The sequence below is a fragment of the Sinocyclocheilus rhinocerous genome, unplaced genomic scaffold (assembly GCF_001515625.1).
Source record: "Sinocyclocheilus rhinocerous isolate Xijiao unplaced genomic scaffold, SAMN03320098_v1.1 scaffold402, whole genome shotgun sequence".
NCBI classification, from domain to species: Eukaryota; Metazoa; Chordata; class Actinopteri; order Cypriniformes; family Cyprinidae; genus Sinocyclocheilus; species Sinocyclocheilus rhinocerous.
In genome coordinates this window covers 944496-959733 of record NW_015626336.1, presented here as the reverse complement: position 1 = coordinate 959733, position 15238 = coordinate 944496, and the positions used below count along the sequence as shown (strand labels likewise).

The following is a 15238-nucleotide window of genomic DNA, read 5'->3' as shown; positions in this document are numbered from 1 at the left end:
ATCGACAGCCTATCGCCTAATCTCCAACATGTTTTACACTAAACAATACTTTTGGATTGAACTATTTTTAGAGTTTCCCATGAAAAAAATTTTGTTTTATTAGAGAAGTCACTGACTTTTTGCGACAGGTGGGATTCAGTTTACGGCACTTCTCATTCATTCCTATGGCATCCGTAAATGGTGATTGAGTGTCGCACAACTCTGACTGAAATTCTATGACGTCAAGGCTGTAATGTGATTGGTTATTAAGACACACGTGATCCAAGTTGACCATTACGCTTTCTCCAATAGTAAGTAATACTCAATCTCTGGAAATACTATTAGGTAAACTGGCAGTGGGCAGAGTCACACAGACCAAAACAAAAACAGACATTCCGACACTGAATGCACATTTCAAAGCATAATATAGACCTAATATATTTAAAATACAGCCTAATTTTATAATATAATTTATACTTTATCATATTAAAAAAAATGCAATAGACTTGAATGCAATTCAATTTTACAGTGCATTTTTGTCATATTTCAAAATAAATTACTGTTACTGTGTTTTTATGTACAGAGCCCCTAAGGAGCCATGGTGATAGATATATTTCAATGATTGTGTGAATATTTTCTCAACATATATCCTACAGTATACATAAACAGGCAGAAAGATGCTCAGTCTTTATGTAGACATGTTTCATGGCCTGTAAATCAGCAGCAAGTGTTTGCTAAGTCTTGTTATAAGTTGAAGTAGTTGATATAAGAAGATCTTGCTTCTGAACCCAGTTTTTACATTAAAATGAAATGAAGTGCCGACCTATGCATTAAAACGACCATGAACTGGATAGGTTCAACATTATATAAAAATAAAAACATGACCTACAATGAATAGGGTAATTTGCTTATCTAACCTCAGGTCATTTGAGGACATGTTATCCATGTCGGCATGTGTCTGCTTTGTTTGTCTGCCACGTGAGTGAGTTTGCATTGAGTTTCTTTGAATGAGATCCCCTAGATAAAACATTTATCGTCTGTTTAAAAATAAAATCTGGAATTGAGCAGTTAAGTCCACTTCAGAAGATTAATAACAATGGTGAACAAATACCAGGCTCAGGTTAAAGGTGCAGCAGGCTGTTATCTGAACAGGTGCAAACATGTACAGGTGATGGAAAAATTCCCTCATTTGGAAAGTGAAAGTATTTCATCAAGTAGAGTGTTTGTAAATATTAGTGCAACTTCTCTATTGTACAAACACAAATTATCACATTCTCATATTGCATATGTGTGTTTGCAGTCCGCTAAATAAAGATAACACAATGCAGGTAAAGCCAGTTGATAATGCACAGAGCTGCTCTGTTTATGTGTGTTCACTAATCAGTCCTTTCTGAAGAATATTTTGATTGCTTTTAAATATCACAAGAACGCAGTGTCATTTAGTGTCTCAGCTGTTGTATAAAACAAGTAAATTGTGCTGTAAAACTGTGGGAAATCATTAGACAGATACTCCAGACTGTCGCACTGTTTAAATAGTTTTTGTTTTTTACTGTTAGTGTTAACTGTATGCACCAAGGGTCTGAGAGTAACGCAATTTCAATTCTCTGTGTGTATGTGCTGTACATGTGGAAGAATTGACAATAAAGCAGACTTGACTTGTTTGATTGACACACTAATTAAAGATGAACAAACCATCATGCAGGTATTTGTATTACTCTGCAGCAGAAGAAATAAGAAAGAATAATAATGTTTCTAGTTGATTTCTAAAATTCAAATAAGGCAGATTTTCAGCTGTTTGGATGCTTTATTTGTTTCTGAAATTCCAAAATTATCAGCAGCGAATGTAAATGCACGTTCCTTTATCTCATCTCCATTTCAGCGAAACCTGATCACTGTTTGCACTGTTGACACAGGAAAGCACCGACAGTTTCACTGAAGTTTCACTCACGTTTTGTGTGTAACTATAGTTATGCAGCGATTATCTTGGCTGATTCTATGCCAAAAAGAATTTTTCCAGTACAGCACATTTAGTCCAGCTTTTCTACTTCAAAATTTAATGTTAAATTCAATGTGTTGCTTGCAGCTTTTTGTAATTATTTACTAGCAATTCCTGAGTGAACATGCTTTCAAGATTTCAAGATTTTCTCATTGTAGTATTTTTGATGCAAAAACTTTGTAGAGAGCTGTTAAAAAACACAATTTTCTCATTGTTTTCTCATTGCTATATATTTTCTAACAGATCGACAATTTTCATTAAATCGATGATTAAAACTATGAAAAGTCCCATAGACTTTCATTGAGGGGGTAAAACTTTTGTCCAGTAAGACTTATAGAGTGTTCAAGCTGTCTAACAAAGCTTATCCGACCTAGGACATGCTAAATCATGTTAGCTATGTGCTAAATCATGGTAGCAATATGATATCAACATCTAATCTATGTAAACTTTCAAACTTCAAGCTTTTACAATGGCTTCAAACTTTCAGGTGAGGCTTTCTCAAGCCAGCATCAAAGTTTGTTCGCAAACTTTACTCATATCAAATTGTGACTAACCTGCTCTTGTTTATACAAAGAAAGTGAATGTAGAGCATGACTATCAAGCTAGATTTTGAAGTTACTTGCAGTTTATTCGCAATTATTTCTTAGCAAATCCTGAGTGAAAGTTTGAAGTCATTTTAGTTTGAATATTGATTTAGTGTGTGTGTGTGTGTGTGTGTGTTTGCTTATACATAAATACATAAAAAAAATTTAATACTTAAGTGAAAGTGAATAAATATTCACATTTACTATCACATTTGACTTTTGGAACCGAATAAGAGACAGTTTCCCCATTTTTGCATTTTTGATGCAAAAACTTTGTAGAAACCTGTCAAAAATCACAATTTTCTCATTTGTTTTGACAAAACTGCTCTTGTTTTTGCAACAAAAGTGAATGTAGAGCATGACTGTCAAGCTTATTTACTAGAGATTCCTGAGAGAAAATTGTTTCAAGGCTAAATCCAACACCAATTTTTGTCAGTAAAGTTTGAATTTTTATTTATTGTTTGTGTGTGTTCACTTCTAAAGTACTGTATAGCAGTATAGCATGGTACACACCACACACTTTCTGAAAACATAAACCCTCATAGTTTCCGGATAACAAACCTACCAGCTAAATCTTGTTGCTGAACCATTAAAAAGCCTCCTGTGGAGGGTTGCTATCTATTATGATCTTGTTTTCTTATCAAACATGTCTCTACAAGGACACTTGTGGACATATTCAAGGTGACTCGCAGAACGATTCAGGGTTAAGTGTCTTTTTCAAGGGTGAAAGTGTCCATTATAGCAATACAGCATAAGAGGCCATGGATGTAGTGAATATGGATGTTGTTTAGCACAAGTGAAGTGAATGGAGTCTGTCGGCAGGATTGAGCTCATTTGGTCGAAGCAGCCAGCTATTCATATTCAAAGTGAAGACTGAAGTCAGCTGGACTTTTTCTGACATGTTGTTTTTTCACTACAGCTAACGCAGTGGTGCAGATATTGCGACGTGGCAGCGGATCCCAGCAATCCATTAACGTGGTTACTAAAAAATGTTCCGTTCATGTGACCCACACACATCTACCTGAGTAAGAACAGACTTCTACTGTTTTACTCCAAGCTGCAAAATAAACCGCTGAACAAATAACTTCTTTGAAATCACATGGAAATGGTTCCACAACCGTCTTTTCCAATGTATTTCAGTGAATTTCTCAATCTTTATGTAAACCAGACAGGAATCCAGAACAGGAAATGTACCAGTCTCCCCTCTAATTGAAAGCATGTGTCTTCAGAAGTGTAAAAAGAATCAGAATCATCTTTATTGCCAAATACTGTTGGTGTACATGTACAAAAAAATTGTCTTAATGTATTCATGCTAAAAAAGGCAATTCAAAAAGTCACTTTATTTCAAGGTCCAATTCTCACTATTAACAAACCATTAACTATGACTTTTGCCTCAATAAACCCCTAATTTGCTGCTTATTAATAATTAGTAAGGTTAAGTAGGATGTAGAATATGGTCATGCAGAATATGTGCTTTATAAGTACAAATAATTTTTTTGGTGTTTGGCTTAGTGTTATGTTAGAATCGTTATTATACTCTTATACCTTTTGTTCTTTACTATTTTGAATCGTTTTTAGCTTTATGGAATTTTGTTGTATGCATTTGTCATTTTTATTTAATTTATTTATTTTTAAAATGTGTATAAGTAGTATTTATAAAGTTTTAGCTTTTAGTTTGGATCTGTTTTTAGTTGTTTTAATACTACAATTGATTGCTTCTGTTGTCCTCATTTGTAAGTCATTTTGGATAAAAGCGTCTGATAAATGACTAAAAATAAAATAAAAATAAACAGCCAATATGTTAATAATAGGCATGCTAATAAGCAACTAGTTAAAAGTGAGAATTGGTCTCTATACTAAAGTGTTAACAAAAAAACAAAAAAAAAATAACAAGATAAATTGTAAGGTGAGATAGGTAAAGGGAGAGAAAGATTAAATAAGATGAAGAAAACACCTAAGAAATATATTAGATTTGTGCAGGATGTGTAAAAGTGGGCCAGTGTTAGTCACTTGTTAATAATGCTAACAACATGTTAGTAACATGCTAATCAGGCTAGAAAAATGCTAGATAATCATGCTAACAACATGCTAGTAACTTGCTAATCATGCTAGCAACATACTAGTTACTTGCTAATCATGCTAGCAACATGCTAACCATGCCAGCAAAATGCTAGTAACAGGCCAATCATGTTAAAAACATGCTAATCATGCTAGAAACATGTTATCAACATCGATCTAATCTATCTAAATTTTCAAACTTCAGGCTTTTACAACTGCTTTAAACTTTCAGGCTAGGCTTTCTCGAGCCAACCTAAAGTTTGTCTTGACAAACTTTTTTATCTAGTTTAATCTAATGTGTACATGTGGGCAGATAAGAAACTGTTTTGTGGTGTGATGTTCTGGTCCTAATGGATCGCAGCTTCCTGCTGGAGAATAGTGACTAAAAAAGATTGTGTCCAGGGTGAGAGGGGTCAGCCACAATCTTAAAGGGATAGTTCACCCAAAAATTTAAATTACCTCATGATTTACTCACCCTTAAGCCATCCTAGGTGTATATGACTTTCTTCTTTCAGACGAATACAGTCGGAATTATATAAAAAAATTTCCTGGCTCTTCCCAGTTTTATAATGGCAGTGAATGATTGACATGGTTGTGGTTTAACTGAACTTTTTTATTGTTTTATTCTGGCTCTGATAGGATGTGTATGTATGTATATGTTTTACTGTACTGTACGTGTTTGTTTTTTATGTCTTTATGTTAGTAATTACCTGCCAAGGGACCTCGGATGAAAACTAGCCATTAGCTAAATTCGGTACAATGCATGAAAGGGAAACATTTATGTTAAAATTGTGCATGGTCCCTTTTCAAATAAATTTTAAATAAATATAATAATAATAATAATAATAGGTGTTGAGATTCAATAGTCTAATAGAAGTCTGTGAACCGAGAGCACCGAGAAGACAAAACAAAACACTGTTCAAGAATTAGAAGTACAAAACTAACAAAACGAGGATTTGTAAAGAAAAATGTCGGAGGATTTCGATATAAACCAAGAGGAGACTAGTTTTCCTTTTCTATAAACAAAACTTGTCACAAGACTATATTCTCACTGGAGCTTATGTAGCGCCTATGTACACATAGTCGTACGTGTACAACAGTTAGCGGAAGCTAGAGATTACGGTTTATAAAGTTTTAAATATGGATATTATTCTTACACAAATGCATTGATTTGTTTTAGAAGGCCTTTATCCACCCCTCCGGAGCCGCGTGGAGCACTTTTTATGATGGATGGACGCAGTTTATTGGACTGTTTAATCTCAACAGCCATTCACTGCCATTATAAAGCTTGGAAGAGCCAGGACATTTTTAATATAACTCCGATTGTATTCGTCTGAAAGAAGAAAGTCATATATACCATGGCTTGATGGTGAGTAAATCATGTGTTATTTTCATTTTTGGGTGGACTATCCCTTTAAATGTCCGCTTCAGGGTTCTAGAAATGTACAGGTCCTGAAGAGTTGGCAGGTTGCATCCAATGACCTTCTAAGCACAGCGAATGACACGTTGCAGTCTGTCTTTGTCAGCAGCGTACCAGATGGTGATGGAGGAGGTGAGTATGGACTCAATCATGGAGGTGTAGAAGTTCACCAACATTGTCTTTGGTAGGTTAAACTTCTTAAGCTGCCTCAGAAAGCTATGCTTTTTTAATCAGAGTGTTGATGTTGAACTCCTGTTTGAGCTCATGGGTGATGATGTTTTCAAGGAAGTGGAAGGAGTCCACAGTGTCGACTGAGGAGTTACACATGCCAGTGGGGGCAGTGGGGCCTGGGTTCTTCCTGAAGTCAATCGCCATCGCCACTGTTTTCACACCATTGACCTCCAGGTTATGGCTGCACCAGATGGTCAAGCTCCCACCTATCCCCTTCAGAGATGAGTCCAATGAGAGTGGTGTCATCTGTAAACTTCAGTGACTGGAGGTGCAGCCTTTGGTGTATAGAGAGAAGAGGAGAGGTGAAAGAACAGCCTTGGGGGGAGCCAGTACTGATGGTTCAGGGGTCAGATACATGTTTTCCCGGTCAAAATGGCAATGCAATGTGTGAAATGGCAATCTATTTCTGTATTTAAATGTACATTTTCCCATACATATGTGCAACGCTTAGTGCAAAATGAAAATGAAAATTCAATTATATAATTTACATTTGCCATTTCCTACACTAGTTTTATAGGGGTCGTATGATGCGATTTCAATTTTTCCTTTCTCTTTAGAGTGTTACAAGCTCTTGGTGCATAAAGAAGATCTGTAAAGTTGCAAAAATACTGTTCTTTTTAGCAACATCATATGACCCCTTTAATATGTAAAACAAATACATCTTTTAACGCTTTATAAGTTGCAAAATGAAAATGAAAATGTGTTAACCCAATTGATTAGATATGTAAGAACTGTAGCAAAATTATAATTTAAATGCAATTTTTCCTATGCATTTAGACTTAGGGGTGAGACACTTGGGATTGCATTTGTATGATGTCACAGCCTCTGTGAACACATCCTGACTGTTGGTAGCCGTCCTGATTACATCCCAGTCAGTACAGTCCAAGCATGCTTGAAGATCCTTTGCGGTCTTCCAAGTCCACTGCTTTGATGTTCTCCCAACAGGCTGCATGCAATGCAGGAATCAAATGTACCAGGACACTTTTTCCCTACATAAAGCCTCATATGGCTTTAGAAGATTGGAATGGCCTTTATACTACTATTTGATGCTGATATGCTAGATAGAAACTTGAAAGTCCCTGGTCACCATGCACGTTCATGATAGACAGGAAAAGCAACATTCTCCAGAGCTTCTCGTTTTCGGTCCACTGAAGGATGCCATGCAGGTTTGGTATGAGAATTATTAAGGGAAATTCTGATGTTTATTTTTTGGAGAACTGTTCTTCTAAAAAAAAAATGCTGCCTTGCTGTATTTCTAAAATACATTCCATTGGCTAAAAAATGTGAGCATGATTTATTGGGTTGTTAGTTGCATGAATAATAATTTAAAAAAAAACATTTAATAAAGATTTAAGTCATGATGACATATGTACTTTTTAGGTCTACATTAAATTGTATAAATAATTATTTAAAAACAATTATTTTTCCATATAAATGTAATTGGGTAAATGGAAGCCCGTTTTTGCTATGGGATAAAAAGAAAAAAAAAAGGTAAAAACATAAAAAGGGGACTTCTTATCTCACAATTCTTAATTGTTTTCTTGCAATTCTGAGAATTTCAAGTTAACTTGCAAAGTAGTAATTGTTTATAATTTGCAATTCTGAGATGAAAAGTCCGAATAGTGAAATATAAACTTGCAGCTGCAAGGAAAAAAGCCAGAATTTGAGATAAAAAGTTGCAATACCTTTTTATTTTTTATTTCATGGCGGGAAACAAAACAACAGAATTTGTAACTGAGAATTGTGAGATGTAAACTTAGAATTGTGAGAAAAAGAATTCTGAGTATATACATTGCAATTCTGAGTTTATATCTGGCAATACTGACATTGTTTACAAGTATAAATGCAAAAGTATGCAAAAGTAAAGTAAAGTATATAGTGATTGCTGGTGAAGTGGGCTATTCAGGTTTGATTGCACTGTGCTCAGTGGGTTTATACTTTCAAAGCATAACAATTGTCTTTAATTAAAGGGACGCTGAATGTGCAGTGGGATTCAGGTAAAGTGGCCGACATTTAACCTTTACTAATTATACTCAAATTCACTAAACAAATTGACATTCATGTTATTTTATAGCTGACATGAATAATCTACTTTTTTTTAGAAAATAGAAATGAGTGTGCAGTGAGAGATGGGAGAAACGAAAGAGAGAATAAAAAGGAAGGCAAGGCATGAATTGTTCAATCTGTGGAGTGAAGAAAGGATGGGCCTTTTTGTTGTTGCATGTGTTATAGTCACATTTTTAATATGTTATATGAGCTGAATGAGTTCATTTTCATCAATGTTCTGATTTCTGAATATTCTGATATTCAGATTTCATCATATCAACACAGCATGTTCTATAAGTTGTTTTGAATTTTACACATGAATTGAGTGAACTGATGAATTTTACTCATGGCCCATAGGCTATTTGTTTTGGAGCTTGTTAAATATGTTTGTTTGATAAAAAAAATCATGTGTTTTTAAATTAAGATACAGGATCATCTTTGATAAATCAGAGATGGATGGCCCACTTTACCTGAAAATAATTTTGGCTGGGGTGCATGCCCATAGGAAAGAAAAATCAAAAGTGAGATCTCTTTAACATCTCAAATATTTCTCCTAGACAGAAATGAGGTTACTTTAAGATTGAGTGGAGATTTTTGCTTGAGTCTCCTGCTTCTCAAACTTGTCTCCTGAGACAAAAACTCGAACACTCTCACATTTGTCTCCTTTAAAGCTTTAGAAGACATCTCAACAACTTCACACACTGTGCTCAGATATTTCTCCTACACTAAAGACCCTGGTGGTCTCATATTTGTCTTCTCCAAAGTTTCAAAAAAGATCTCAACAACATCACACAAATAATCTGGGGGTCTCATATTTGTCGCCTGTAAAGTACTGTTTCCTGTAAATTGTGGGCTGCAATCTAAAGCGTTACCCAATAATGCAATTTGTTGTGGTTGTACTGGAATAGCGATAAGAAAATGGTGGCAACACCATACCATAAAGAGTCAAAGTAGTCTAATATAATTGGACATTGATCCATATTTGAGCAATAGCTGTAGTCAGTTGAGCAATGGCTTTCCCATTCACATTCACCGCACCTTTTTTTCTTTTAACAAGGCAAACACAGTCTGATTGGCACATATGGTAACTTTTATGAAATTTAGGACATAAAACGAGAATAATTGTACTAAGCAGACAAAAACTCATAAGTCATGATCAAATATGCTACTGACGTGAATGAGTCCATGGCCTTGTCTCTGTGTGTAATTTATCTGTGCACACGGTCTGAGACCTTCAGTCAAGGCTTAACTGATAAAATCACTCAGGTGAGCAGTGGAACCGCAAAACCTCGAATAATATAGTGCGGTTATGCATGAAAGGATCAGCAAAAGACAGCGGAAAGTGGCACGTTCACCGAAGAGGAACGTTTAATCGGAGCATTCGTTTATCACGGAGAACTTACAGCGATGCACAATTGAACAGAAGTAAGGACACTTCATTTATAGCCTTAAACTTGTTGTTTTTCTTTTAAATTGTCACTTTTGCGTTTTTATGCACCGCGTGCTTTTTGTAGTCGACTGATTTTGTCATATGCACCGTATTTGAGATACTTGTTATTGCATGTTATTGTATTTATAAGATCAGCTCTGCTACTTGTTCATTCAGTTGTCATGCACACTTCAAAATATTGTTTTCTTTCTTCTTTATTTGTGCTCTTAACATCTCAAAACCGGGCACTTTTATTTGACTCTAAATGGACCCAATGCAACAGAATTGGTGCAATCTGAAGCAGGCAGTAGAAATGGATAATGCAAATCTTTAATACAGATCTGTTTCAATTTTATTTCATGAAGTTCAGGTGAACACATACATGAATGCAAGCCCACGAATGTGACCCAAGAGCACGCGCTGAGGGATCAAAGCTCCATAAGCAGCTTTTGCCTTCATAACAGAGTCATTGTTGGATCTGGACTGTTGCTTTTGTACTGCATTTCATCTGATGAAGATGATGACGATGATAAACCTAATGAGAGGGTCTGTGATGAAGATCCACGGCCTGTCAAGTGCATCCCGATGTCTGGCAGCTGAAGGCGGTGAGTTTATGATCTGACACTTAACACTGTTTGTTTTTCTTCATGACTTCAGAAGGGAATCTGCGTTTTCATATAAACATAACATAACATAACATAACATAAGTATGTGGCTCAATCCTACTGCAGTACATAATCTTTTTTTATCATATGCATGTTCATATTAAACTTAAAAGATCAGTATCAGAAGGTAAGTTTACCAAGATAAACTGTTAACTTGACACATTCTTGTGTGACTTTAAGAAAGTGCAAAAATAATCAAAGTTTTTAAGTTTATAGAGGTCTAACAAGAATAGATTTTGGCGTTTGCATCAAATTAAATTTAAAGTGATTTTATATTAAAAAAATATCTGAATGTATATATATTATATATGTTATAACATGTTTATATGTTATATAAAAAATATTAAATGCAACTAAAATGTCTAGTTTAATGTTTCAAATAACTTTTGTGAAAATAAAATGTCAAAATATGGATAAAATAATGTTTCAAACTGCAAAAATTGTCATTCATTGTAATGGTCTGGACTATGATTTTATCATTACAGCTTTGAATAAAGATATAAAATACAAAGTAATAATAATAATAATATATATATATGTTTTAGTGGCATGTATAAATAAGTGTTGGCTGTGTTATATTAAAAGGACTAGGCCTAAGTCTTTTTGTTTTTCTTAATTATTGAAATAACCGGGGAAGGTTTGTCCTGAATATTTAGTTTGTTAGAGGTCATTCAGTGTAACAAGATTATAATAACAAGTTATTATAAAATCATAAGATCTTCTGATATAATGATAAGATCATTTGATATTACTGTGCTGTGTTACAGTACTACTGTGTGTGTTATTAGGTGCAGGTGCCTTTCTATGATGGATTTGAGCTTTTCTTAACATACTCAAGTCATTTGATGAATACGTTTGTGTATACCTTGTAGTGATTGATGTATGCTTTGTTATGGGTTAATGTCAATGTGTCTCTGGTTAGTATGGAAAACCGTTTTTGCCACTAAATAAAAAAAATTAAAAAAGTAATTTTTCTCGCAGTCGTGAGTTTACATCTAATTCTGGCTTTTTTCCTCAGAATTGCCTGATATAATCTCGCAACTGCAAGTTATAAAGTCAGAATTTGTGAGATAAACTTACTTTTTTCTCACAATTCTGCCTTTTTTCTCTTGCAATTGCGAGTTTATATCTCACAATTGTGACTTTTTTCTTAGAATCGCAGAATATAAACTCGAGAAATAAAGTTGGAATTGCTAAATATAAACAAACTATTCTGGCTTTTTTCTCGCAATTCAGATTTTTTTCCCCACACAATTCTGACTTGTTTCTTGCATTTGGGAATTTATATCTCGAGATTGTGACTTTTTTTCTAGCACTTCAGATTTTTCTTCTCAGAATTGTGAGGTAGCCTATAAACCTGCAATTACAAGTTATAAAGTCTGATTTAAAGGAATAAAATATTTTCTTACAATTGTGAGTTTATATCTCACAATTCTGAGAAAAAAAAATCTGAATATATATATATAAATTTGCAATTACGAGAAAAAAGTCAGAATTGCGAGAGATATAAATTTGCAATTACGAGAAAAAAATCAGAATTGCGGGTTTATATCACACAGTTCTGACTTTATAACTTGCAATTGCATGTCAGAATTAAGTCAGAAGTGCTGTTTATTCCTATGAGGCTGTCAAAAACTAAATTTGTATTAAACCCTATACCACAAGCGAGAGAGGTTTTTTTCCTTTCCTTTTTTGCAAGTTTATGTCTTGCAATTCTGACTTCATAACACTGTGATAAGGTTCAAGAGGGTGGAAGGAAGAAGACGGGGTCGGCGTACTGGGACGCGAGCTTTATTTAAAGTCTCTGGGTATACACAACGGAAAAAGGCGCTCACTGCGCTTTCAATCTCTCAGTCAATAACTCGTAACATAACCCTACATATGCTTCGTGCTCCAGCAACCCGTCTCCCCGGGTGGCTCGCGTTCCCAGTCAGTCTCTCCTCCTTACATGCTCCAGGTGGCCCCTTTTATCCGGTCTCTCCACACCAATTACTGAAACGAGACACAGGTGTTTATCATTTGCGCTTGACCTACTTACTGGTGCAGACCTCGCTGAACCACGCCCCCCTCGCCACAAACATTATATAAGTCAGAATTGTGAGATATAAAAAGTCGCAATTACCTTTTTAAAATTTTTTTATTTAGTGGCGGAAACTATCTTCCATAGGTTATGAAATTAGTCTTAAAGACGGTCATACGATATATCAAATCTTGCCTGATCATTATTACTTATTGTGTCATAGACTTAATTCTATTTAGATGAGTAAGGGCCAATGTAATTTGTGTTCTCCAGCTGGTTGAGTTGGTGAAGAAAAAAAAACCTTTCTCACATGTGGTAAGGTTTAAAGTCATTTCTGACAGCCTCATAGGAATAAATGAGTGTTTGTACTGTGTATGTACTTTTCCCCCTTGGCAGAATTCCAGTTCAGTTGTGTGGCGCCTAAACATGCCTCTGAGATGTTTTCCTTTAACATTCACAGTGTATGTTAATGGATACAAATAACTATACTTATTTGTTCAAACAACTATCTCAGCTCTGTTTATTTTACTGTGTTATTACCAGCTAGTGAAAACCTACAGGGGGGAACAACAATTTACTTTATTCTCTTTCTGAACATTGCTATAAAGCTGACAGCAAATCCTTAGCAAACTCACCAGGCCTACATTGCAAAAGACCCTGGAATATCCTTAGGGAACGTACTTTTTTCCCACCTGCTGAACTTTGTCCTGCTTACTCTCGCCAGGCCTACATCGTAAAACACCCTGGAATATCTTCACCGGCTGAACTTTGCATGCCGCTGTGTCTCAGTTCTTGCCAGACCTCTTGCCGTACATCTTCCCAGACATCTTATGTAAAACAGACCAGTCCTTACAAAATGTTTTCACATCCTTTGATGTAAGCTCTGACATTCACTTATTACAGTGTCTGTGTCTCCGCCAGACAATACTTTCTCCGTCTGGCATAGCCGTAAAAGTAATTATGCGTGCGTTTGTGTGAGAGAGAGATAGAGAGAGTGGTCCTTGTGGGTGTGTGTGTGAGTGTGTGTGTTCATGCTCCTGTGATAGAGCTCCTGTGACTTACAGTGTGTCGAAAGTTTTACTGTGTGTGGTGTAAAGCGATTGCTCAATCAGTCCCTGTTGTAAAATGTCATATAATAAAAAACATGTTGTGTTTCTGTCATGTTGACAGGTGTGCGTGGGTTGTCCTCCTCATCCAGTCCAAGAGTGTGTATCGTAGGCGGAGGTCCTGCAGGTTTTTACACGGCACAACAGCTCCTGAAGGTAGGCGCCCTCGTCCAAATACTCACTTTCTCAGGAAAGATTTAATCTAGCTTTAGCTGATTTGGTTCTTTTAGGTTGACAAACTTTGCTGATTGCATACGAACCTGTTGGTTTTACCGAGGTTTTGCGTGACAAGTTATTTTCTTTGAAAGCCGTCCAGGTAAATTACAGCAGCTGTCCTTGAGGTTTACTTTTACCCCACATCAACAGATCCACTTTGATTCCCACAGTACAGGCATTAACAATGCTGCTGGTTTTGAGATAGACACAATGTTCTGCCACTTGAAGACTTTCAATCAAACCACTGAAGTACGAAAGAGGAACAACGGGTTGAATCACAAGTGTTTTGCAGAAATAGCATGAATGCTGATCTTTAGTTCTGTGTCTGTGGGATACAGACAAACTCATCATTTTCAGTCTCGCAGTGTTTACTAGCATTTTTACACAAATCACCCATTGTTTGTTCCTTTCATTGTATCACTTTCAGGCTCGGCAGAATGCAGCCGTAGACATTTACGAGCGACTGCCGGTGCCGTTTGGACTGGTGCGGTTTGGGGTTGCGCCTGATCATCCCGAGGTCAAGGTCAGGCCTTCATTTAGTCACTATGAAATAAAAATGAACCCTATTTACTTAGTTTTACATCAGTAAAAGTCTCTCATATTTCATGTCTGTTATGCAGAGACCACTTTATTAATCAAATCCCCAAAAGTCAAGTCATGGTCTGTTTTTTTTTCTAAACAAATATCCTGTTTTACTAAACAACAAATCAGATAATGGATGTAAAATGGATTTGAGAATAATGCTGATCAGTATATTGATTATTCACAATTTATCTGTTATGATTTTGCTAGTGATATGATTATAAAAGCAAAATTTTTTCAACATTATCTGTTTATTTATTTACAAATATTGAAGTGTTGCGCTTAGTTTCAAGTGAACGCTCAAAATACATTATTTGGGTAACACTTTACAATAATTAACTAGCACTTTAATACATTAACTAACATTAACTAATGGAACCTTATTGTAAAATGTTATAATTATTTGCATATACGTTCACAAAAACACCAAATACACCAAATAATGATCTTTAAAATAGCATCATATGACCCCTTTAATAACCGTTTCCTTACTAAATCCTGCGTTTGGACCAGGCTTGGTTGCAGAATCACATCACTTTGTGCTTCTGAAATTAGGCTATTATCCTTTTCTATATAGTGTAGTAGTTAGCTATCTCTGTGTCGTACGTGGCCGCTTGTCAAGCATGAAAACACACGTTTTATTTAAATTCTGAATATATGATCGTATACAGCATGGAAAGAGCGCTCCCTTTAAATTTATTAAAAACTGTCACTCATTCATCACGATCTCACAAAGTTCCGTTTTAACCAATGAATGTAACCTCACAATGAAACTTTTTTAATGAAGTTACGAGCATGACAGAACTCAGCACTGGACAAAAAGAGGTGAGTGCGTGGATTCCAACGTAAACACATCTGATTGTCCATTGCGTTGTAGAAATCAACAAACATGTCTGTGATTGGCTA

General features: G+C 35.5%; 1 protein-coding gene across 2 annotated transcripts in view; it reads left to right on the top strand.

Moving 5' to 3' along the window:
* The first annotated feature begins 9433 nt into the window (after positions 1-9433).
* fdxr (ferredoxin reductase) overlaps positions 9434-15238 on the top strand; it is a 24742-nt gene continuing 18937 nt past the window's right edge. Inside the window, exons 1-4 of one of the 2 annotated variants that reach the window (XM_016516251.1) lie at positions 9434-9739; positions 10114-10348; positions 13599-13690; positions 14178-14273. In XM_016516251.1, coding sequence (XP_016371737.1) covers positions 10255-10348; positions 13599-13690; positions 14178-14273 — 282 coding nt within the window. In that variant the 5' untranslated portion in view covers positions 9434-9739; positions 10114-10254. Of the gene's footprint in view, positions 9740-10108; positions 10349-13598; positions 13691-14177; positions 14274-15238 lie in introns of both variants that reach the window. The other variant, XM_016516244.1, reaches the window with a different exon arrangement.